Consider the following 25,617-nt stretch of genomic DNA (forward strand, 5'->3'; position numbering starts at 1 on the left):
CTCACACTTAAAAATATATATATATATATACACATATACTGTATATGCATAATTATATGTAAATGTATATATGATCGTATCTATTAACCCTTTTTTCATTTATATTTGAATCCTCTTTTTATTCATGTTTTTTTCCTCTCACACCTTTACAGTCAAAAAGAAACACTGTCATCCAGATGTTCTGTATTGAGATCCATTATGTTTGTAATGTTATGATGACAATAAAAAGTAAATATATATATATATATATGTATATATATGCCCCCCCCCCCCCACACACACACACACACACACACACACTCACCTTGACCAGCGCCTCCACCTGGTGCAGCAGGATGGGTTTGTTGCAGAAGTCCACCAGCGGTTTGGGCACGCTCAGTGTGAGGGGGCGGAGCCGGGTGCCGTACCCCCCCACCAGGATCAGAGCCTTCATGCTGCTGCTGCCGTTAGCGACCGTTACCGGGACGACCGCGGGTCATCAATACAGGAGCCGAACCTGGAGCTGACCGGGACAGAGGAGACTCACTGTCAGTGTCTCTCTCTCTCTCTCTCTGTGTGTGTGTCTCTCTCTCTCTCTCTCTCTCTCTGTGTGTCTCTCTCTCTCTCTCTCTCTCTCTCTCTCTCTGTGTGTGTGTCTCTCTCTCTCTCTCTCTGTGTGTGTCTCTCTCTCTCTCTCTCTCTCTGTGTGTCTCTCTCTCTCTCTCTCTCTCTCTCTCTCTCTCTGTGTGTGTGTGTGTGTCTCTCTCTCTCTCTCTCTCTCTCTGTGTGTGTCTCTCTCTCTCTCTCTCTCTCTCTCTCTCCACACAGAGCAGACAGCTGTGTAACACACTGAGAACTCAACACTTAAGGGATTAGCCCAGTACTCACAGTATGTCAGTATGTCATGTTTGGGTATTTCTATTTTAAGGGGGTAATAATGAGTGTTTTTATGCTTCATCAACTTGACAGGGTTATTGATCAGTACCGATGACTCAGCGATTAATTGGCCCTCTTTCTGACCCAGACTCTGTTCAGGAACAAACATCCAGATTAGGGAAAGTAGGAATCTGAGGTTTCACTCTCAGCACTATCGTCTCTCCATGTGAAATACATTTAAAACACTAAATCATCTTAACAAACACTTTCCCAGATGGGTACAGATCCCAGGTCTGTTTCTGGAGGGTTTCTGCTGTGTGAACCAGCCTGGATCCCACTCACATGTCCTGTCAGTCCTGTCAGGTTCTGTACTTCAGTCCAGTTTGGAGGCTCTGGCCATTCTGTGAGACTTTCTACTTTTCCTCTTCTACACTTATCTGCCGACTGGAGTCACTAGTTACTTTGCAGAATAAGGTTTTACATCAAAACATACGATAAGCTCATAAAATATGTTGCATTGTTAGAGTTTAAACAGTTTATGGAGCAGTTAGACGAGAACATTAAAATACTTCTGACAGGTTCATGCTTCAATAATTTAACTCTCTGACAGAATGAAGACTTTTACTTTGATACTTCAGTTCATTTTACTGCTGATACTTCCAGACTTTTACTGAAGTAACCAGGACGTTTACTTGGTAGTGCTACATTTCCTTAAGTAAAGGATCTGAGTAGTTTTTCCACCACTGCCTGAGCTGCTGACTGCCTGAAGATCCTGAACACTGACAGGTCCGCCCGCAACATTTGGCTTTGATGCTTTCCTCTGGGATGTTAGTTACAAACAGAATGTAACTCTTTACCTCGAGGAGACAATCTTTGTCATCCCAAGATAACAAGTTCATCTCCTCATTATCTCGATAAAACAACTGCGTTACCTCGAAATAACGACATAAATAAGTCTGTATCTCGATTAAACTCAAAATATTAACTCGTTATCACGGGAAAACGAATGCATGTCCTCAATGGGCTTCCGTAGTGCAGTTGTCACTGTCCGGTGCTCCGCTGCCAGCCTGCAGCACCGAGGATTAGCGGGGATGGATGAGACCCTTAGCCGGGTTTAGCAGGCTTACCTACCGGCTCGGAGACAGCGGAGCAGCGGCTGCACTAGCAGACAGACTGAACAGAGGAAGCTAGCTAGTCCGGACTGAAGCAGAACTGGTCCAGGAGCAGAGAGGATGTGAGCCGGGACAGCTGTCCTGTCTGACCGGATGATCGATGAATGGGAGCCGGTGTTAGCCTGCAGCTAGCCGGCAGGCAGCACGGCAGCCCGGCGCCGGCTAACGGTTAACCAGTGGTTACTTTAGTCTGAATATCTCTCCTTATACACACATGCTGTACGAGTCTAGAGAGTAATGCAGAGTAACTTCATGTTTTGAGCTCCGACACAAATAAACTTACAGTGATTGTAGCTAGCTAGCTAAGCTAAGCTAACGCTGACTTGCAGCAAAGTTCCCAGCCGCCGGCTCACTGTTCCCGGCTCCGGTCTGACTGAAAGCACGAAGAAGAGGAAACTCACAGCGGAAGATTTACCGATTCGTTCGTCAAAAAGCCTCCGACAGATTCCCCAAACTCTGGAGCAGCGAATGACACGTCGCTTCTGTCGCTTGACACTTGATAACCCAGATTCCGTGTTTCGCTTCCTGGCACGGGAATCTGTCCCGCAGCTCAGCGTCAAGCTAGCCACCGTGACATGTATGACTTCCGGTCAAGATTGTCAGAATAAAACCCGCTACAGCGACTTTTAACAGATGGAAGACATTGGATTCTGTTCAGTGTGGCTTTGAAGCCTGATACCGACACGTTTGAGTCGATGCTGATTTTTGGACAGCTGATATTTCACGCCGATATTCAGTAGCTTTAAATTTGACCACTTTCATGCTCAAAGAAAAAATATGGAAGTATTTCCCCCCAGTATTTTATTCTCGTCAGGCTGGAAAAGCATCTGGAGCAGCATTTAGGCTGCACCATGGGACACTAAAACTCAGATCAAATCAGATCAAAATGTCTCATTAGAATCGGTTCAGGTCTTCCCAATAGACAGCCAGTGTATTGATCAGTCCTACAATCAATATGCCATTGATCAGACTGCATCATGTCAGACCGCGGCAGATCTGATTTTCATATAAAAACCCATACATGAGTCTAATCTGATGGGCTGTTCTGTGGGATGAAACAGATATTTATTTCAGCTGGGAGACGTCCTTCACTTCGGTTTCTGGTTATGAAAGTTACTGAAAAATCAAGTTAAAGTGAAGCCTAAAATTTGGCCATCTATAAAATACTTGCATCAGGAAATGCCAAGCTCTGCAACACAACATAATCTTTTAAAAAGTCTAACTCCATATTTAATGCAACGATTCCACTGAATATTTTTGTGTTTTGTACCAAATTCAGCAGAATGTGTTTTCAGTGTTTTTACAGGGTCTGTATCCTGCCTGAGGTCACCAAAGACTATTCTTTTTTTTTTTAATTATTTATTATTTGTTCATGATTTTTTTTCACTCATTTCTTACATTTTTATTTATTTCATGAAGCACTTTGTAACAATGACTTGATAAAAGAAGATGCAACTTTACAATAAGATGCACTTTATTGATCCCCAAGGGAAAATTCGGGTGTCAAGTTCATGTGTTCCATAAGAAAATTTGCTTTATTATCAGTGTTGTCATTATTATTATTATTATCATGATCAGTGACACATTTTATGCTTTTATTACAGACAGAACAACTTGAGTTCCGGTGTCCCCTGCTAAGTGCCGCTAGCTTGACGCGCCGCCGCTCAGTGGGCGGGTCCGGCCCAGAATGCCGTTCAGCAGCTGTCAGCCGCTGTGACTAAAGAGGGGGATAAAACCCTCCTGAGCCAAACTGGCAACATGATTATCTGCCATGTTTGCGTCAAATTAATATAAGACCCGTTTTATGTTTTTTTTTAAAGATGTAAAATAGTTTGACACGTCACCGCTGTCCGCTGCCGTCGCGTCAGTTCAGTGACTTGTCTCTGAACTTTTCTCTCCACCCCTACAACATGACACAGTGGCACATCTCAAACGCTCCTCCGGCCCCGCCCCTCCCCCACTTCTGACCAATCAGAGAAAAACAACGTGGCGATGAGGGAGGGCAGCAGAGCCGCTGTTGTGCTGCGTTTGTGTACCACGGGAAAGATGGTAGAAACGAGCTTCCTACTATAAAAAAAAACAACATACCGCTCACCTCAGCTTTTAGCTGACAATAAAAAAAAAAAGATTTGAAACTGATTTTAAATAGATTGAACTTGAGACTGACAGACTTTAAATCATTTTTTTTCTCCTTTTCACTGTAAAAGCTGTGAAAGAAAACCAAGTGATTGTTTTCTGTCCTGCAGCTTGTTTCTGAATCCGTCAGTGGAGACGATTCCACTTGTTCAATTTGTTTCAGACATTGTAAGGAAACAAGTGATCATGTTACAGAGAACACAAAAATAATCATATTATTTTCTGTATGTTATTTTTGAAATTTTTTAGGTGGAGGCTTCAAATAAGCCCATTCTGCCTCTCCCTGCACTGTATATTATTTGTTATCTTTGTCATTTGTGTATTTTTTAAATTGTGCAAAAAATAAAACTAACTAACAAAAAATAAATAAATAAAACTAACTAAAAAGTGACATCATCTTGTGGAGTGAAATGCCTTAATAGAAGATAATGTGACTGAAATGTTCTCACCCCATCGGCAGTATTTTTAAAAACACGTGAAACAGTATTTGTTGTCAAACTATTCGTGTTTGTGTTAAAATATTCATGTTCCTGTCTACATCCTGTCCTCTTAACAAAGATCAATAAAGTTCCATTCAAAAGACTGAATGACAAACGTCTAGAGGAGAGGGGTTCACTCTGCTCCATGGTGTTTGGCAGCGCCCAAAGTTACAATGTTTTGGAAAAAGGTTCAGGACATTTCCCCTGAGCAAAACTTGGTGTTCTGGGTTTATTATCCAGAGGATTTTACAGTTCATTTGAAACATTCATTATTGATAGACTTCAGTCTTCTTCAGGCCAGAGGAATGATTGCCCTCTTTTGGAAAAACGTCGATGTTCCTTCTAGACATGCAGGGATAACAGACGGCATCTTGTCTTGTTCTAGATCAGTGATTCTCAACTTCTTTCATATCAAGGACCCTAATAGTTCAGTCCACATTAGGGCCACGGACCCCCATTTGATTTTGTCTTGGACCCAAATCTGAGAATATTTTTATTGTTAGATATGATTTTGTCCAGAATTCCATAAATATCTGTACTGTAGGTAGAGAGATAACAGAGAAACTATGATCAGTCTTCTACATTCTCTAACTGTGTTCACTTCTTTTAAGTGAAATAAAGGTGAAGTTTAACAATTCATCAGTTTGCTGGGGACCCCCTGGAACCCCCTCAAGGCCCCCTGGTGGTCCCCGGACCCCTCGTTGAGAACCACTGTTCTAGAGAAACTGACACATATATCCAGGGGAAGAGCAAACGATTTTGCAGAAATCTGGACTCCAGGACTAGATTTCCTTCAGAATGAGAATGTGCCGTTAAAACAAGCGATCTGTGTTGCTTGATTTTGATGTTTTTGTAGATTTTTTGTTTGTTTTCTCTGTTTTTGTTGTTGAATTTTATCACACTTGATAATTTTGTGTTTTTATGTGTATTATGTATTATGTGTATTATGTGTAAAATACTAAAACCAATAAAACATATAAAAAAAAAAGACTGAATGACAAATAAAAACACTTCTTTAATAACATCGAGGCCAGATGTCTGTATGATAAAACTGTATTTTAAGTTTATCAGCACCGCTGGCAAAAAAAATCAGTGATGTTCAGACGTTTGGAGGCAGAAGGCAAAATGGAATCAAATCTAATTGTGTTAGTCGTCGTTGGTCCAATAGAGCCAAATTCGGGCTTCGCGGAGAGGTCAGGGGTCAGGGGTCAGGGGTCAAGGTTTCCGTCGTAGCTCACACCCTGCGTTCAGCGGATACGTTGGAAAAAAAAATTCCCGCTTGGAAATTTCACAAGAACGCCAATCAAAATCGGACGATGAAGTCCGGAAGTCAGAAAATTTTGCTTCCTGAGTTTCTGAGTTCTGACGACCTTTGACCTTCTCGGCACGGAGGAAAATCAAGTTTTGTGTCAGTCACATGACACGACCCTTTATTACAGGTTTGTAATTTGCAGACTAACCATCATAACTTAATTTGTTTAATAAGTTTTGTCACATGAGCTTGTTGAGCTGCGGGGCGGCCATGTTTGTCTTCCAGGTTCGATTTTCGGACAAAACGCGCAGCCGCCTCCGAGGTCCGGCCGCCGGAGTTTCCCGGCGGCACGCGAACGCAGCAACGGACCAGGCTGTGTGGTCGGTGGGGGGTGAGGGGGGGGTCAGAGGTCAGAGGTCAGAGGTCAGGGCTTCCAGCGCAGGTCACACACCAGGGCGATGTGGTCGGAGGGGTGAGCCACGCTGGGCAGAGCCTGGCCTGGTGGGTGGTCACCTCCTGGTGGCTGGGCAGAGGAATCACCTGCTCCACATGCACACACACACACACACACACACACACACACACCACACACACACACACACACACACACACACAGCTGTAACCTGTCTGTTGTTATTATTATAACAACATTAACAATATTTATCAGCATACAGTGACAGAAACTATGCCTGTGCAATAAACCTGTAACACCTACCTCATGTATATAATTCCCCCCCACCCCCCCCCCCCCCCCCGCCCAAAAACAAAAGCAGGAGTGAAAGGTCCAGACCAGGGATTTCCTCCCCCATCATCATCATCATCATCTGATTGTGTATATGTGTGTATAATGTATGTAATGTGTAATATCTCATGTATATAATGTGACCTGTTACACCAACAACTCATATTTATTCCAGCATCTTTGCACTCTGCACCATATATATATATATACGTATATATATATATATGTAAACAACCCTAGGACAATAGTCGGTTGATAGATAGATAGATAGATAGAGATATTTTTTTTGTATATATGCATATTTGTACACAGTAGTTAAATGTTTAGGTTTACCTCTGTCTCTGTCTCTCCGGAGTCAAATTCCTTGTGTGTGTACATACTTGGCCAATAAAGCTGATTCTGATTATTAGTATTATTATTATTACTATTATTATTATTATCATCATCATCATCATCATCATCATCACCTCCATCTCGCCCGGCTGTATGAAGACGTAGTCCAGGCAGCCGTGGAAGCCGCCCACATAGTTGGTGTAGGCCGGCTGGCCACAGGCGCTCAGCAGGGGGGGGAGGGGGGAGGACAGCTGCAGCCCGCAGGACTCCTCTGGACCGGCTCCGCTCCAGTCCGGGTGGAGGTCTGGAACCACAGCCTGACTGACCAACTGCAGCAGACCTGAGGGGGGGGGGGGGAGAGACAGACAGGGAAAGAGAGAGGAGAGACAGGGGAGGGAAAGAGAGAGGAGAGACAGGGGAGGAGAGACAGACAGGTAAGGAGAGACAGACGGGTAAAGAGGGAGGAGAGACAGACAGGTAAAGAGGGAGGAGAGACAGGGGAGGAGAGACAGACAGGTAAGGAGAGACAGACGGGGTAAAGAGGGAGGAGAGACAGGGGAGGAGAGACAGACAGGTAAAGAGGGAGGAGAGACAGACAGGGAAAGAGGGAGGAGAGACAGACAGGTAAGGAGAGACAGACGGGTAAAGAGGGAGGAGAGACAGACAGGGAAAGAGGGAGGAGAGACAGACAGGTAAGGAGAGACAGACGGGTAAAGAGGGAGGAGAGACAGACAGGGAAAGAGGGAGGAGAGACAGGGGAGGAGAGACAGACAGGTAAAGAGGGAGGAGAGACAGACAGGCAAAGAGGGAGGAGAGACAGACATGAAAAATATTTGACAAGGTTAATTTAGGCAAGAGGAGCCAGGTGAGTTCAGGTGAGTTCAGGTGAGTTCAGGTGAGTTCAGGTGAGTTCAGGTGAGTTCAGGTGAGTCCAGGTGAGTCCAGGTGAGTCCAGGTGAGTTCAGGTGAGTTCAGTTCACACAGTTCTGTTGTTAAGGACAGAGAGAACTGAAGTCACTCCATGAAAATTCAGGTATTGATACTGAATCAGAGAGCGGATTCGGTCAGTCCAGCAGTGTGAACCAGAACCAGAACCAGAACCAGAAGCAGAACCAGAAGCAGAAGCAGAACCGGACTGGACAGCCGGTCGTTACGTTACATAACTTTATCATCCTCATTTTGAACAGACGGAGCTAAGTGTTGTGAGACGTTCTCATGTTTTCTCTCCAGTCTGTTTCCTGAACACTGAGGTTGTTCCTTCAGCTCTGAGCTCTCGGCCCAAACGCTGCGGTTAGAAGCATCAAGTCCATGAGATGGAAAAGATCCACATGAGGCCGCTGTCAGTGGAGGTTGTTATGGATAAACTGACCCCTCTGGTTACTGGTGTTACTGGTCAACAGGGTTCCTACACATTTTCAATTAAAAAATTCCTCACTTTTTCCCGACCTTGATTTGTTTTGAAGATGTTGTCTGGTGTTCAATATGATTTACGCAGACAGACATCTTGCCCCTGCTAACTAGGTCATATCACTGTATAGATGAAGATTGTTCTTCACAGACAAATATCAGAATATGTGAGATGATTGGCAGGGTTCCTACACGCTTTCCATTTTAAAATTCCATATTTTTCCCAGACCCTATGTTCTTGACCGGATTTGATTTTGGTGGGTATTTGATATAATGCATGCTGACAGCGGCTGGGTAATAAGAGCGTCCCTCTATCTGAACATTATTCTGCACATCAACAAAAACTGTGGACTCAAAGTGGGTCTACAACAACATAAAAGCTAGAATTATGTGTGTATCGGACCTGAACCGCAACATCTTCCAGACTTTTCCAGACATTTTTTCAAATTCCCAAACTATTCAAGACCTGGAAATGATCAAATTCATTTTTAATACTTTTCCAGACTTTCCAGACCTGCGTAGGAACCCTGTGTGAAGTAAACTGAAAACACAGGCAACGGTAGCCGCCATATTGGTCTGAAGTAAACGTTACTATGGTTACAGACATTCTTTACAAACATGGCGAGATCGGAGGAGTGGAGTGACTCCTGTTACCCTGCAGACAGTCTGGTCCTTCCACTCAGACTGAAGCCAGTTCACTCTCAGTCATCAATTCGGTTGTGATTTTTTATTTATTATTATTCAGTGGGTTTTATTTTCCATCTTATGTTATGCTCATTCTATGTCTATTTCCATGCATGTAATTTATTTGTTGTAAAGCACTTTGAGCTGCATTTCTTGTATGAAAGGTGCAATACAAATACAGTTTATTATTGTTATTATTATTATTATTATTATTATTATTATTATTACTGAATCCTGGCAGTGTGTCTGTTCTCCACCTCAAGCTCCATCCTGACAAGACGGAGCCACTCTTTCTCCCAGGGAAAGAGGAAAGCCTGCTCTCTCACAGACCTCCATCACCATGACAACACCACTGTGTTTCCCTCTCAGACTGCCAAGGACCTCGGGCTGATCCTGGACCAGCAGCTGTCCTGCTCCGCCTACACTGCAGCGACGACCCGCTCCTGCAGGTTCTCCCTCTACAACATCCGCAAGATCCGCCCGTTCCTTACGAGGGAAGCGGCTCAGCTCCTGGTCCAGGCTCTGGTCCAGGCTCTGGTCCACTTCCTCCTGGACTCCTGCAACGTTCTTTCTGCTATCAGATCTTTACAGCCAATCAGAACGCTGCAGGTCACTCCTCTCTTCCGGTCGCTTCTCTGGCTTCCCATCTCTGCTGCATCAGATTCCAGACCCTGGTCCTCTCCTACAGAGCAGAACACCAGACTGCCCCCCCCCCCCCCCTATCTGCAGTCTCTGGTCCGGTTCAGACTCCGCCTCCCTCCCTCCATCGCTACGCGGGCTCAGAAGTCGCTCATCCCGGTCGTGACTCTTCTCCTCCCTGGCGCCACAATGGTGGAACGAGCTCCGCCCCCTTCTGTCAGAACGGCCCAATCACTGCCCATCTTTCGGCGGAGGCTGAAGCCACATCGCTTCAGATCACACCTGGACCCCTCCTGAACTAACCTGTCTTCTTACCCTTCTTAAAAAAAAAATAATGCTACTTATTCCTATTAAAAGGCTTAGCTGATGAAGACTGTGATGGACAGTTGGTTTCACTGCTGTTGACTAGGGCTGTGCAAAAGAATCAATAGTATTGATCTGAGTATTGCAATATTTTTTTCCATGATACTGTATCGATTTTCCAGCCCCTCGTATCGATACATTAAAAAAAATTATTCATGTTTTAAACAGATTTAAAATGTTCTTAAATTTCCCTCAAATCCCTTTGAATTAAATAGTTTTGACTCAATTTTTCCACTGAGTTATCAATATAATGTGAAGTACATATTAGACTACCCAGCTGGAACACAGCAAGTTGTATTTTCAGCTCTATTTTTAAATTTTCAGTAAATTATGATTGTGTTATGAGTATCGCAATGTATCGTGATACGTATCGTATCGTGAAGTACTTGCTAATACCCAGCCTTACTGTTGACAAAATGCAGTTATGGTAAGTCGGGTGGGGTTACCCGAGTTAGGGGTGGGGTTACCCGAGTTAGGGGTGGGGTTACCTGAGTTAGGGGTGGGGTTACCCGAGTTAGGGGTGGGGTTACCCGAGTTAGGGGTGGGGTTACCTGAGTTAGGGGTGGGGTTACCTGAGTTAGGGGTGGAGTTAAAGTCACCACAGAAGAGCAGAGGAGCTCCAGGTGCCACCTCACTGATCACATGACTCAGGTGTTGCAGAGCCACGCCCATCTGGATCAAGCGAACGTTCCCCCCTACAGAGAAAGCAAACTCAGTTTCCAGAACTTTATTCTTACACTCAGGGCAGAAAACACCAAACTGCCGGCTCACATCACTGATCTGGTTACAGGTGTGAAGACCTGTGACAGCAGTGGAGTTTGTTGTCAGAGTGCTGTGCTACCTTTAGGGTGCCAGTAGAGATGGGTGTTGGCCACACAGATCTTCCTAGGTGGCTCATTCAGGTCCTCAAACACACTCACCTACAGAGAAATCAGAGTCATGGATTATTATCTCATATTTCACAATATAAATTCACAAGAGCCGCCCAGGTACCGGAGAACACTAATCAAACACAAAATCAAAATCAAAACTCATTTTTTTGTGCTGATCTTATTGTTGGAACACATGCTGACATAACACATCTGAATAGCTAATATTGGTTAGTAATATGAATACACTGATAGTGGTTGAGGGTTAACACACACACACATCCACAGCTGTACTGTATGCATGTGTACCTGCAGAGTGGTGGATCTCTGCAGGATCTTGTCCTTCAGGACGGGATTAGCAGAAACTCTCTCCAGCAGATCAGAATGGATGGGGTCAGAGGTCAGCGCCTCGCTCAGGACGATGTCATGACGACTCAACAGCCTCAGCTTAGACCTGAAACCAAAACATGACAGCAAGTTAAAAGTACCTGAATTATGGGATGGAGGTACCTGGGTTAGAGGAACGGTTACAGGGTTATGGGCCAAATTTCATGAGTTACAGGTTGATTTAGATCTAAAAATGTAATGTAATGTAAGAACAAAACAGAATATAGATACACAGAGAGTGGGACTAATCAATAATAATAATAATTTTTCATCCTCAGGCGTGCTGACTCAGGCTCCTGCAGACCTGCGGTAGAAAGTGGCCAGTCCTTCATGCTGCTTCTCTTTGATCCGGAAAACGCCGTCCAGCCCGTAGGCGTCCAGCGCCGGCCCCAGGCTGTCGGAGAACACTCCTGCAGGGTCCAGAGAGGGTCCAGAGAGGGTCCAGAGAGGGTCCAGAGAGGGTCCAGAGAGGTCGGAAAACATTAGAGAAAACATAAATCACATCTCCATTTGAAAAAGTAACATCCAGCACAGTGTTTGACAAAACTGTATCACTTTTCAGCTTGGATCTTCTAGATTTTTTGTTCTAAAAGCGATTTATAGCAATTACAGGCTTGGTATACAGTAGGGCTGAACAATGAATCAAAATTTTATGGAAATCGCAATATGGCCTACTGCAATTTTCAAATCGCAGGAGGCGCAATATTTGCTAAAGGTGAAATGTGTCAAAATAGCATTTTAAAGTAAATATTGTGGTGCTGCAGAGATGTCCTGGCCTACACATCATATTCTACAGAATGAAGAAAACATCTTTGTTTGGTACAGATCCCCGCAAAAATCACACCATAATCATTTTAATACGTTTTTCAATGAAAATGATAATAATGATGTAAAAATTATCATTCCCTCTGATATCGCAAATCATGTCACAATTGCAATATCAGTGAAAATAATCGCAATTAGATATTTTTTCAAAATCGTTCAGCCCTAGTATACAGCGATAACATATATAGCAATTTGGAAATAAACTAAAATGTCATTTTAACTATTAAAGGAGAAATCCACCCAAAAACACTTCAACACATTATGTTGCCCATTTTGTTGTTTTGTGGTGCATTTTTCTTATTCCCACAGTTTACACCGGTGTCGTTTCCCTCCTCAGCACCGGCCACACCGGTTATACCGCCTGTCGCCACTAGAGGGTCTGCGCTCTGTCAAACTCAGCCACTACAATGAAAGTGAAACTTAAAATTCCTCTCCAAACTATTAACAGCATTTGTAAACAGTAACAGTTTTTAATCAGAGATTTCTAACACTGCTCAACACTCAGCCCTTTAGGCTCCCATTGGATTGTACTGGACACATTACTGTCACTAGGTAAGGACAAATAATTAATCCTATTCATCCGAATCCGTCATATTAGTGATCAGATATTAGTGATCAGTATGTTGTTAGTAGGGCTGGGTGATATGGTTGAAATCAATATCACGATAATCATAAGGATTTTTTTCAATATCGATATATATGTCGATATGGCTCACATACACAAAATCACGTTAAATAATCATATGAATGTTTCAAATAATATTCCTACCATACCTCGTTTTGTCAGAGTTTTTAAATAAAATTAGCTTGTTCTCATCAGTTCAGACAGCAGAATTGTGCGTCTCGATATCCCAAAATCACCATATCATCACAATATAATCCCACTGAAAGACGATAAACAATAATATTTAATTATCGTCCAGCCCTAGTTCTTAGTATGTCCATTTATCATTTAGTAGCCTAACTTGAACATGGATGCTCTGAATATGTGCTTTTATTTTACAAAATACAAAATAACAGTATTCCCGGTGTGGGGCTGATAACACCGGTGTGGACTCCAGGACCGTATGCCACCAGTAACACCGCCCAGTGACAACACTACCAAACATAAACAACACTGATAGAATCTGAAGGAGTCTGACATGAGAAAATGTTTCAGGATGTAAAACCTCAGCGGTAAACGTCAGGTTTTGGTGTCAGTCCCTCAGAATCAAAGAGCGAGGGCTTCTTTCTAGAGCCGCCATTTTGCACCAAGAGACGTTCAACAATCATACAGGGAGAGATCCATCAGAGAAGAGGAGAGAGACCAGTTTCTCCACCCACAGGAGCAGGAGAGAGACCAGAATGCACTGCAGCAGAGAGACAGGCTGGCCGTTGACATCGAAGCCTGTAACCCACAGCTGAATGATCACGCTTTCAATTCGATTTCTAAGCCCATATGCCCACCTTGGATCAAAGTTCCCACCCCTTCTCCCCATTGTTGAAAGGCATTCTGGGAAACGCAGGAAATGACTAACTGCATTAGAAGTAGAAGAGGCAGGTTGAGGGAAGGTGGGTTCACCAAAAAAGTGAATTACAACACTTCATGAGAAAATAATCAGACTGATGAGGTCTAACAGGGGAAGAGGATCTGAGGGGGGATTTTTCCTTTAATGATCTAAAAAATGGCGTCCAGTCTACCTTTGTCCACTTCCTGCAGACAGATGATGTCAGCGTTGTATCCCGCCAGCTCCTTCTTAATCAGGTTCTGCCGGTAGTCCAGCTCCAGGGCGTAGGGGGCGCAGTAGGGGTACAGCACCGTCTTGGACAGCTCCGTCTGGGCGTAGACGTCAGCCAGGATGTTGTAGGACACCACCCTGAGCGCCGCCGCCTCCGGCCCTTTAAGAGTGTACACGTGCCGGTCGTCGAACGTGCACGCCCCCGGCCCGGCCTCCACGGTTCCCACGGAGACCAGCTCCTTGGGCGGCCCGCGCCGTTTTCCATCTTTGGGCGTGCAGCGGAGTTTGAGCCTGGAGCCGATTTCCTGATTGGACGGGACGTAGACCCGCCCACTTCCTGCCTCCATCCAGCCGCCTTCCTGACCCGCGACGTTCCCGCCGGCTTCTGGGCTAGGAGCAGAACAACAAGGAGGGGTCAGACTGATAGGAGCAGAACAACAAGGAGGGGTCAGACTGATAGGAGCAGAACAACAAGGAGGAGACAGACCGATAGGAGCAGAACAACAAGGAGGAGACAGACAGATAGGAGCAGAACAACAAGGAGGAGACAGACCGATAGGAGCAGAGCAACAAGGAGGAGACAGACCGATAGGAGCAGAGCAACAAGGAGGAGACAGACCGATAGGAGCAGAGCAACAAGGAGGAGACAGACCGATAGGAGCAGAACAACAAGGAGGAGACAGACCGATAGGAGCAGAACAACAAGGAGGAGACAGACCGATAGGAGCAGAACAACAAGGATGGGTCTATCAGCATCATAATGAATAATAGGAAGACAGTTGTACTAATTGTCATTGAATTCACCTGTTGATATTCAACACAAACGGTGACATTTGACACTCTGATGTCAGATGTCACACTCAGTCGCCCACATCCACTGCAGGCAGGTCCAAACCACGTCGCTACACCTGAACTACACCTCCACCACAGTTTTACTACACCTGAACTAGGGCTGGGCAATATATGGATATTATATCGATATCGTGATATGAGACTAGATATCGTCTTAGATTTTGGATATCGTAATATCGTGATATGGCATAAGTGTCTTTTCCTGGTTTTAAAGGCTGCATTACAGTAAAGTGATGTCATTTTATCAACTTACCAGACTGTTCTAGCTGTTCTATTATTTGCCTTTACCCACTTAGTCATTATATCCACATTACTGATGATTATTTATCAAAAATCTCATTGTGTAAATATTTTGTGAAAGCACCAATAGTCATCCCTACAATATTGTCGCAATATCGATATCGAGGTATTTGGTCAAAAATATTGTAATATTTGATTTTGTCCATATCGCCCAGCCCTACTTACAACTGAACATTTAGCCCACTTCGTAGAAAATACCGAGATATATATCGTGTATCGCCATTCAGCCTAAAAATACCGAGATATGATTTTTGGTCCATATCGCCCAGCCCTAACCTGAACTACACTTTTATTACACCTGCCCACATCATCTCACCCAGCAATGTCCAACCCCACCAGCCGCTGTGATATACACACACACAAACCGTCAACAACACCAGGTTCTTCTGTTCGGTTACCTTGTGTTTGGGGCATTTTCTTTGAACCAGGTGAACTCACAGTCCTGGAGGCTCCCAAACTCCACCTCTAGTTTGGGGCAGACGGGGAAGCTGGCCAGCAGGGAGACGGGCAGCTCAGCGGTAGTAAAAGTCGGTGCGTTCCTCTGCACGGAGTATTTCACATCTCCCACATGCAGCACAGCCCCGTCCTGCCATGCCTCCGAGTTCAGCCGCTCCTCCGGCACCGCGGCCCCGTCGTAAAACAGCTTCACCACGGCGGGCTCCGGCGCCTCGGACGGCTGCTGCCCTCGGTTCTTCTTGGACTTCTTGGCCTTCCCTTGGCCCTTGGCGACGCTGTTGGAGATCCTGGCCAGGACTTTGCCCAGCTCCTCGCCCTGGTCCCGCAGCATGTGCTTCTGGCTGCCGTCCAGACAGAAGGAGATGGTGAGCTTGGGCTCCCCGGGGAGGCACCTCACCACGGCCGGCTCCATCCCGCTGAGGAGGCGGCAGGGTGTGCGGACGGTCCTCGGTGAGACAGAGAGCAGGCAGCGGGGAAACAGTCTGCAGGTAGCCGACAGGTAGTTCAACATAAGTCCCCGGGGCAGGAAGATGGACAGCGGGGCTCAACCGGACGAATCGGTAAAATGTACCGTTAAAAATCAACGGTAGGGACAAACTCCACCTGTGACTCTGTATTTTGTCAGTTGCTTATGGGACTCCAGAGGAATCCACTGGTCAAGCTGTCGTTAGCCACAATGCTAACTGGACTTCACTGAGAAAACCGGGAAGACGCCGTGTTTAATTCGACCTTTAGCGGTCTAATCCGGGTCTACACGAGACACGGGCTTCGGGGAGGAAACCGCTGCTTTTACACGCGTGTACTGATTAATAATAACGACTGTTTGAGAACCTTACATGTGAACGCTCCTCTGAGTCTGATACGAGCAGCTAGCTTCTGGTACCAGTGTCAAGCTACCAGAATACAACAATACGACTACTTCCGGTACTGATTTCTGAAAATAAAACGTCTCGCATCGTTTGTTCAATTACACAGAAAAAACCAAAGTGGAAAATCTGCAGTTTCAAGTCATAATAAATACTGTGATTTCCGCTGAATATTTTGGATGCGATTTTTGTTTTCGTGTGCACCTCGGTACTTCTTCTATCTTTGCTTTGAAGGTAAAACCGCGTCACTTCCGGTCTTATTCTGGCTAACTTGACGCAACTCAGCAGTTTTCTGGCAACTTGGTGCTGATGAACACTAATGTCGCAACGTCTTTTTGAGTAATACATACTACTATACTAAATTGAAAATATATTTCAGGAGGAATCTGTAAAATTTTGCTCCATGTGGATTTCATCTTCATGTGTTTGGCCAGCTGCTGCTTCTGAATTGTTGAATGCCTCCAGCGCCTCCACGTGGTTGGGAGGAATCAAAATAATAATAATACCTAAATCAATCAATTTAATATTAAAGACACATAAAAACCATACATAAAATATAGAAGCAGATGTTACGATGTAAACAGAGAAGCAATGATATGTGACTCTACAAGATCAAACATCTACTTCTTCATCTAGGCTACTTCTTCACGATTAGAAAAACATACAGTAACACTTTATATTAATATATTATTTATATATACAGTATATACTGTATTTATTAACAAGTGTATTGCTCACAGAATGGACTGGGAATCAAACCCGCAACCTTCTGGCTTTATAGTCTCATAAAAAAGGAATCCAGTTCAGATCAGGTTCCTCCTCCAGTAAAGGATTCTGGTCTGTTGGTCACATGAAAAGGTTAGCTAACGCTTCAGTTCAGCAGCTGAAACAGTTAGCTTCAGTAAATGAAAACTGACTGAATACTCCGAGCAAGTTATTCACTTTTTTTTTTTTTTTTTTTACCTTCATTTATTCAGGGGGAGTTTCACTGAGAGCAATGCTCTCTTTTTCAGGAACGCCCTGATCACATTCACACCTGGAAGCTGACCAGTACAACCACAGTCTGATCTGCTGCCACTGAGCAGCTCCACTGGAGCGGGTGGGGTTAAGGGCCTTGCTCAAGGGCACCTCAGTGGTGGTAATGAGGGAGGGGCAAGCTGCTTTTCACTTTCCCCACCCAGATTTATCTTGCCGGTCCGGGGGATTGAACCGACAACCTTCCGGTCACAAGCTCGCTTCTCTAACCTTTAGGCCACCACTGCCCCATTTTAAGACATTCTGTTTATTTCACAAAATGTCCTGATAGCAGACTGACTGAAACTCTGTGCCAACCTTCTACCAATTATTATTTTCAAATTTGAATACAGAAACAGACACACAAAGGTTTTGCAGAGCCATCGTTTATTTAATATCTTTTTAAAAACATTTTCTTCTGGATAAATATAAAGTACATAACAGTAATTCCCTAAAGCAGTTAGTGCTGAAACAATTAGTCGATTAATTGATTTGTTGATCGACAGAAAATTAGTCGATTTCAGTCATTTTAAGTAAATATACCAAACAATTTCTGGTTCCAGCTTCTCAGATTTCTGTTCATCTCTTTATTAAATGAATCCTTTGTGTTTTTGGCTGCTGGTCAGACTGAGAAAGAAACCTGAAGAATCACTTTGGACTCTGAACTGAGATGGACATTTGTCTTTATTTTAGACATTTTATAGACAAAATGATGAATCAATTAACTGAAAAAATAATCGTTAGATTAATCGACTTCTCCATAGGGAATTTAATATCAAATCTACTACAGGACACAGTGATTCCATTTCCATATAAAAAACATGTTTTTATTATTACAAAGTTTTATTGCAAAGACCTTCTGTAGTGGATGCACCTTCATCATCATCATCATCATCACACATCTGGAAGGGCCTCGCATCCTGTGTGAATCTCTTCCCTGATAACAGATCAGGAATGTGGTTGGATCGTAAAGGAGGTCACTGACCTCTTGGTAAATCACTCCATTCTCACTCTTCATGGATGATACCAAGAAACAGACTCAGTAAACAACCATAAAACACCAACACACAGCCTGTCTCTGATAAGCCCCTAGGCTCCAGAGAGTCTGAAATGACACCCATTGGAATGTTGCCAAAATAAGAAGAAATCTGTGATACAGACTAATGAAAATTTGGATATCACATTGTGATGGACTTTAATGTATGTCTGTAATTTTGTGTGTAACTGTGATGTTTTATAGGATAGTTATTCATGGTATTCGTGTTGTGCATCTTTACATGGGACTTAGATGGCCATGTTTGATATTGAAATACTCAGTAATGTGTGCTGAATGCAATCAGGTTAATGTTATGACGGTAAAGTATATTGCATAGAATTGGGAGACAAAACCTAAGTTTTATGCATATGAAATGAGATTTTTCCCGCTGTAACACTACACACACTAACCCACACACACGCCCCCTCACACATCACAACAAAACCACATGCACACAAGCCCAACGCGGATTTCACGCCTACGTGGTCATGAACACGTTACAGTGAATCTACACAACTTTGCCTTAAACTTTATCTCTGAGACTTTGTCTCCGAGATTCGACTCAACATCAGCTCCACGAGCCAAGAAGAAGAACCTACTTCACCCTCCAACTGGTGAAGTGAGTCTGCCGCATCTGCCTGACAAACACACACACAAACGCCTATTCAGCGTGTGTGTCCCGCGTCTGCTAAGACATCGCTATTCAGCTAAAACGCAAATCTGACAATCATCGGATCCGCTGGTCGGCGAGAGCCTTGAGAGACCAGCACGTCATTCGTCCAGAACTTCGAGTGGGTCAGCCTTGAGAGACCCACACACCACCAACTCGCCGAGTGTGCAGCCCGCTCCGCCCCGCTGTGACCCTGCCGAGTTCAACTCAGAATCATCGTTGGATCTTCATCACCTACCAGGCCCGTTGAGCTGAGATTCTTCACAGCCTCCCAGACTCTGCGTGCCTCCTCCTCCTCCAGTCCCCGGTTGTGGCGTATGTATGATCATTGTCCGCTGGGCATCACGCATACACTACACATAGTTATTCCATTACATGACACTCCACTTCATCCACTTAGTGTCTCCCTATGATTCGTAACTCAGCGCTCTGCAAGTCTGTGCATAAAGTTCTGATTATTGAGTGTGCTTTAGTAGAAATAAACATATTCTTTCACATAAAGTTCTCTCTTGTGTTTATTGTCTGGGTTTAAATTCAAGCAAGCTCGGAATTCATTCCTTCAAATGAGACTAATTGATTTGTCTGTTATCTGGTGCCCCATTCTTTAAATTCTATTGAACTAATTCTAAATTGTTTGATATCAGACACCATCAATACGTAACACCCACTACATCTTGGTGCCCCGTGTGAGGCGGACTTGCTTGAATTGCCCATACAATCAACTCAATATTCAGTGTTCATATGCAATAGCAGGAGATATAGGGCCTACTGTATATGTGGCTCATGTGCTTGTGAACTGGAAGTACTGATTGTTGATACTTGTGCCGTCAGAAGACGCTTAGTCGTGCTTGAAACTGTGGCTATTGCCTAGTTAAATAGCGGCTTAATTGTGTGCATTAATATTAATGTTGCAGTATTGTGCGGCATCCGCCTTTGTACTGTAGATTGAGGCATTTACGCCTGATTGTGCGTGTATCGCACCTTAGCCGATAATAGTGCTTTTGAGTAGTACTCAGAAAGTTACTACAGGCTCATTGTGTCTAGACTGTTGTTTTGAAGTGCTGATCTATACGGACGTGCCTGTAGATTTAGCCAAGCGATCGCATTGTGTAAAGTTCCGTGGTGGTAAAAGCTTAGCCCCCTTTTATCGTCTCTGCTGGGCCGCAGATCGGAACGTGTGGGTAAATCTCCGCTCTTAGTGAGCAATTGAGCGAGTTTGTTAACTTGTTGCATGCAGACTCAGCTGGAGAACTACTGTTTACCCTTAGCTTGCCAGCTAACCTTTAGTCGCGCTCGTAGCCGAACTAACTTCTCAAGCTGTGCTGTAAGCTGTTAAAGACCCTCTTGATTAACGCTTGAATAGACGAAGCTAACGTCGGGTCGATTGTGCCGCACAATCACCATGGTGAACCATAGTGCCATAAGGTCAATTTATTGTGTGTAGCTTTTCTCTTGCTGGCCGCCGAGCCACAGCTGCGAGTATTCCACTTCCGGTGTATCCAGGTCACCGTGGTGACGTTGCAGTAGACCACTCACGTTACAGCGCCAACCTCCAGCCGCGGAGGAACGTGTAACTGTTGGTGTGTATCTTATAAGCCCACCTGAGTGGCGAAATTGTGTGTTTCTTGCTTGTACGCTTGACACAAGATTGTGAATGCAGTGTACATTCACCCGAATAAATTAATCAGACAATTAGGCAGACAATTTATTGTGTGGTGGTTTGGTTGGAGTGGCTCACCAGCAACGCCCAAGCATTGCTCCAGCTTACTAAGCTAACTACTGTAGCCTCCCCACAATAAGCAAGGTGTGCTAATGCTCTCCTAGCCTAGCCTAGCCTAACCTAGCCTGACCTAGCTTGACCTAGCCTAGCCTAGCCTAGCCTAGCCTCCTAGCCTAGCTCAAATAGCCTAGCTTTTGCTTACCTTAGCTAAGCTCATAGCCTTTAGCGTAACACAGGCCGTGCTCACCTAACAAATAGGGATTTCTAGCACCTTTGTCGCCTGATGCATGCTTACCTCAGCTAAGCTACTAGCTCTTACCACTAGCAGTATTCACAGAACTAGTGTCGCTAACAGCCCTTTGCATAGCTGTGCCGACTGCCTTAGCCTAACACTAGCTGTGTGTGTGAATGTTTGAATCAATTGGCTTACTGTCAACTCATTAGCATTGCTCAAGGCCTGCTAACTTTAGCAGTAGCATTACAGGAGCTATTGTTGCTTGAGAGAAGAGGCTTGCTAACACCCTGATTAGCCATTAGCCCAGATAGTGATAAATTGAATGCATGTCCCCTGTCACTAATTACTTTGACTAAATTGATGCATTGGATTAACCCTGCAGAATACTACTTCAGTAATTAGCTGTCTGCATTAACCACCTGTTGAATGCGTGCATGTTGCATGCCTTCTGAACTGTACTTTCACAGTTATTTCTTAACTAGGGTTCAATAACCATTCTGAAAGTATTGTAGCTCACACGTGTTGCATGTGTACACCTCCTCATCAACCAGTGTATACAGCCAGAGCACACACGTAGCAATAGTGAAAGGAAGCCTAGCCTTAAAGTGCCTATCCATCCATAGATCAAAATGGCTCAGGGCCTTACCACTATAGAGCAGCTCGTGATTGATTTAACTGACACAATCAATCCAAATTATGTCGAGAAGATTAAAGATCACACGACAGATCAATTGCTCGATACAATCGAAGATCTCCGCGAGTCGGTTGACTTGAGCAAAGCAAGGGATAAAACAGCGACGATAAAATTCCTTGCGAGTCTCTCACTCGCTGCGCTTGCACTGACCAAGACCCTTCGAGCCGAGCTTGGTGCATCACAGAACATGACCGTGAGACAACAAGATGTCATCACGAAGCTTCAAAGTGACAAGCTTGCAACAGAAGGTAGACTAAACGAGGTGCGAGACCAAGTAAAAGTGAGTACAGGTAAGGTTGAACAGCTCACTAAAGAAACACAGGAGATGCAAACCCAAGTCGGACAGCTCATCAATGAAAATGACGAGTTGCAAGCCCAGGTCGATCAACTCACCAAGGAAAAGGAGTTGCTGCAAGAAGACCTCGAGGCGGAACAATCAGAGAAGGGTGGTGAAACCCTCTCTGGAGCCACCATGGTGGTGATTGATCTCCAAGCCCAGATCGCAGAAAAGGAGAGGCAGATTGAAGAGCTAAGCAGGCGTATGGATAGGGAACATGTTCTGCTAACAGAGGCAGACACCCACCATGCTCTTGAAATGGTGAAGCTCAGAGGCCATGTCACGCAACTCACCCAACAGCTTGATCAGTCTCAACTGCTAGCTCAGGAGACCGACAGGGAACTCAGAGATGTGAAATTCAAATACGATGTTGAGAAGGAATCATGCGATGGTTACATCGATGCACTCCAGCAACAGAAGGATGCCATTCGAGAAACTAAATGTAAGTATGAAGACCTCCTAAGGAAACATGAGGCAACACAGTCGGAGCTTGACACCACCAAAAGAGAGTATGAGTACACCAGGGCCGAGAGAAGAAGACAGCAGGAAATCTTGAAGCATGTTCTCCCTGCTGCGACGTCGGCCAACACAGGCCAGGAGGACAGAACACCTCCTTATGGCTCAAACACATTCTATACCACAGTGGATGAAATCACATCTACCCCAGCTGTGGGAGGAGCCTCTTCGCCTCCTCAAATTCCCCGAGCAGATCCTCAGGAGGCGTATCGACTTTATCAGCCTCCAGTCCCAAAGGGTATGTACACCAGAGACCTAGACAAAATTGCTAGGAACATCTCAAGGTTCGACCCGGTCCTGGGTGGCTCAAATGATACTGCTATGTACCTTAGACAGTTGGAATACCACCTTCATAGACATCCAGAAGCACGAGTGGATGACAAGGTGTACCTCTTGAAAGCCACCTCCAGTCGAGAGGTGAACAGCTTCATCGAACGACAAGCTCCCATAGTCCAAGCTGACTACAACGCATTGACTCAAGCCCTGATGCGAGAATTTTCCAATATCAGCGACAACGAACCTGATTTAGCAGCCGCCATGGCTATCAAACAGTCCAAATATGAGACGCCCCATAGCTACTACCACCGCTTACGCAAGACATATTTCGGCAATAAGAATGAGCCAGGAATGGAGGAAGATAAGTCATTCAAACAGCTCTTTGTCCGCAATTTACACCCAGCCACAAGCCTTCATCTGGGTGTTGCTGCAGATGAACGCACATTGAACAGCCTCCAATTGCGTGAACTTGCTACAAGGGCCTTCAACAAACTGAAATCTTCACAGAGTAAATCTGCTGAACCCCAGATTGTGAGCATGGATGATGAGTCACGTATGAGGGAACTACAACTTGAAGGCGTCCCAAGCTCCCACATGCCACTCACCACCGTGGAAGCATCGCGGCCAACACACGGTAAGAACTCTAGGTTTCACTCCAGGCACACTGATTCTCCGAAAGACTCTCAGTCTGGTAAGTATAGAGTCGGAAACCGCCCCGCTAGCCAAAATGAACGCCAACCTGCACGTGACCGCCCGCGGTCACGAAACTTTGGCAACGATAGGACTCATCAGAGGTCCAGCGATTATCATCGTCGCGATGGGTCTCACGACGACAGGCGCCGCCAACGGTCATACCGTTACCGCCGTGATAGATCACCAGAGGTCGGTGAGCCACATAAGGAAAACCAGGAGCATGGTAAGACATCCAACGTGTTATCTCAAGACATGAAGACCCTGTGTAAAGAGTTCATGAGTGAAACAGTGAAGGAAATGCTCCGAAAGCGCAAGGAAAAGGATAACGAGCAAGCATGACTGGCGGCGGATCAGGATGTCGCATCTCCCCACATCAATGACAGCTGTGGGCAGAGAAAGGCGCCTGATCCACCAAGGGGTGCACGCAAGCAATCCCAGACCCGCTTGCCCATCACAATTGAAACTAACCAGAGCATTTTGGTGACTCAGACAATGGCCCCTGGCATTGGCAACAATGACAGCCCAGATCCTGGAGATTCAGACAATGAGTTGTACTTGGGAATAGATGATGAACGAGTCACATCTCTGACACCTCCATCCACAGATCCCAATTCACATGCTGAGATGGTAACCAGGGATCTGGTCATGCCTGCCGAATCAGAAGCCGACGCTACAGTTCTTACAGTTCAACTAGAGTCAGACATGGCGCCTGTCAATGCAGAGATCCTAACGGTGAATGGAAGCCCTCCCTTCCGTCAGTTCTTATGTGACCTCACCAGGAAAGGGACAGGACGAAAGTTGTACCTCACAACCATGCTTGAAAACTCTTTAGTCTGTGAGGCTCTTGTGGACACAGCAGCTGACTTGACAGTCATGTCTAGTGCCTTGTACGAACAACTGCAGAAATCCTGTCGCTTGAATAACAGATATCTCAGACTGAACCAGTGTGAAGTTAGCGTGAGCGGCTTCACCCAAAACAAGACTCCCCTTGACCGGGTGATACTTGCTGAATTCAAAATCGGACCACTGCATCTTGTCCACCCAGGCTATGTGTCAAGAATAGACGCATTTCCAGTGCTTCTGGGGTTGGACCTCTTAGAACGGTTCGAAGCCTTGATTGACATCAAGAACCTTAAAATCTACGCTCAGGTCAGAGAGCCATTGCCCATTTCCGATAAACGGATACGGGAAGTCCAATGCAATTCTCTGTGCATGAGCCTTCCAATTCAGACTGCCGCCCTTGAAAACGCCTCTCTTGAATCAGCATCAGGCGGAACCAGTCAGGCTCCAGAGCCATGGCCACCTGCTGAGCTCATCCACAACCGAGACACATTTCTGTGCTCTTTGGATCCGTCACAGTCTGAAGGATACCGCCCCCTTGTGGTAAACGGCATTGAAGTGCAAGGTGTTCATGTTGAGGATGTCACATTGGCCCTCTGGGCAGAAAAATCTGCCATCAGCCTTGAACTCTTCTCCCAACTTGAAAAGGATCACTCCTGCTTCCCATTAGTGGAGAAAGCTGTCAGATTTCCTTTGGGTACAGTTCCCCAAACAACGGCTACTGCCAAGGGCATTGCCGCCATTCCTGTGCGTTGGGGAAAGAAGCACTTTGTTCACTACGTGCTGGTAGTGCCTGATCTGCCATCCTCTGTGTGCATCGGCTGTGACATGTTGGTCCGTTTGGGCGTTCAGCTCGACACCATCAACAACGCACTATGGTCCTTGGCCAGTGTGGCTCCAGATGCCTGCACCTTTGACCCAAAGCACATGCGCTCAGGACAGACAATACCTGACGCTTGTCAAGCCATCGCCGAGCACGCCTTCACCGTGCCAGCGCGTACCGCGGAAGTCGCAATTCGTCTAAACATGCAGAAAGACCAAAAACTTAATGGCACGTTGGCATACTTCCAACCTTCACCCACATTCTTTGATTTGGGCCTGTCTCTTGAAGGTACACCACTTCTTGAACTCCAATCCCGCTCCACCTACCTGTTGGTGCAGAACCTCACCACAACGGCTGTCGTGATCCCCAGGAATGAAGTTCTAGGCCACTTCATAAGTGCAGACTTCTATGACTTCGAGTTAACTGTT

General features: G+C 45.2%; 1 protein-coding gene across 1 annotated transcript; it reads right to left on the minus strand.

Moving 5' to 3' along the window:
• Positions 1 to 5,658: 5,658 nt before the first annotated feature.
• pde12 (phosphodiesterase 12) lies at positions 5,659 to 16,444 on the minus strand. Its single transcript, XM_071512455.1, is given in 9 exon segments — positions 5,659 to 6,393; positions 6,396 to 6,437; positions 7,104 to 7,309; positions 10,635 to 10,757; positions 10,904 to 10,982; positions 11,241 to 11,385; positions 11,623 to 11,728; positions 13,824 to 14,251; positions 15,412 to 16,444. Coding segments are annotated over 9 exon segments (1,773 nt in total). The 5' UTR covers positions 15,981 to 16,444; the 3' UTR covers positions 5,659 to 6,318.
• Positions 16,445 to 25,617: the final 9,173 nt, after the last annotated feature.

Source organism: Centroberyx affinis, unplaced genomic scaffold (genome assembly GCF_046629955.1).
Source record: "Centroberyx affinis isolate AG114_WGS23_722 - 3 ecotype Tasmania unplaced genomic scaffold, CSIRO-AGI_Caff_v1 ptg006297l_1, whole genome shotgun sequence".
NCBI classification, from domain to species: Eukaryota; Metazoa; Chordata; class Actinopteri; order Beryciformes; family Berycidae; genus Centroberyx; species Centroberyx affinis.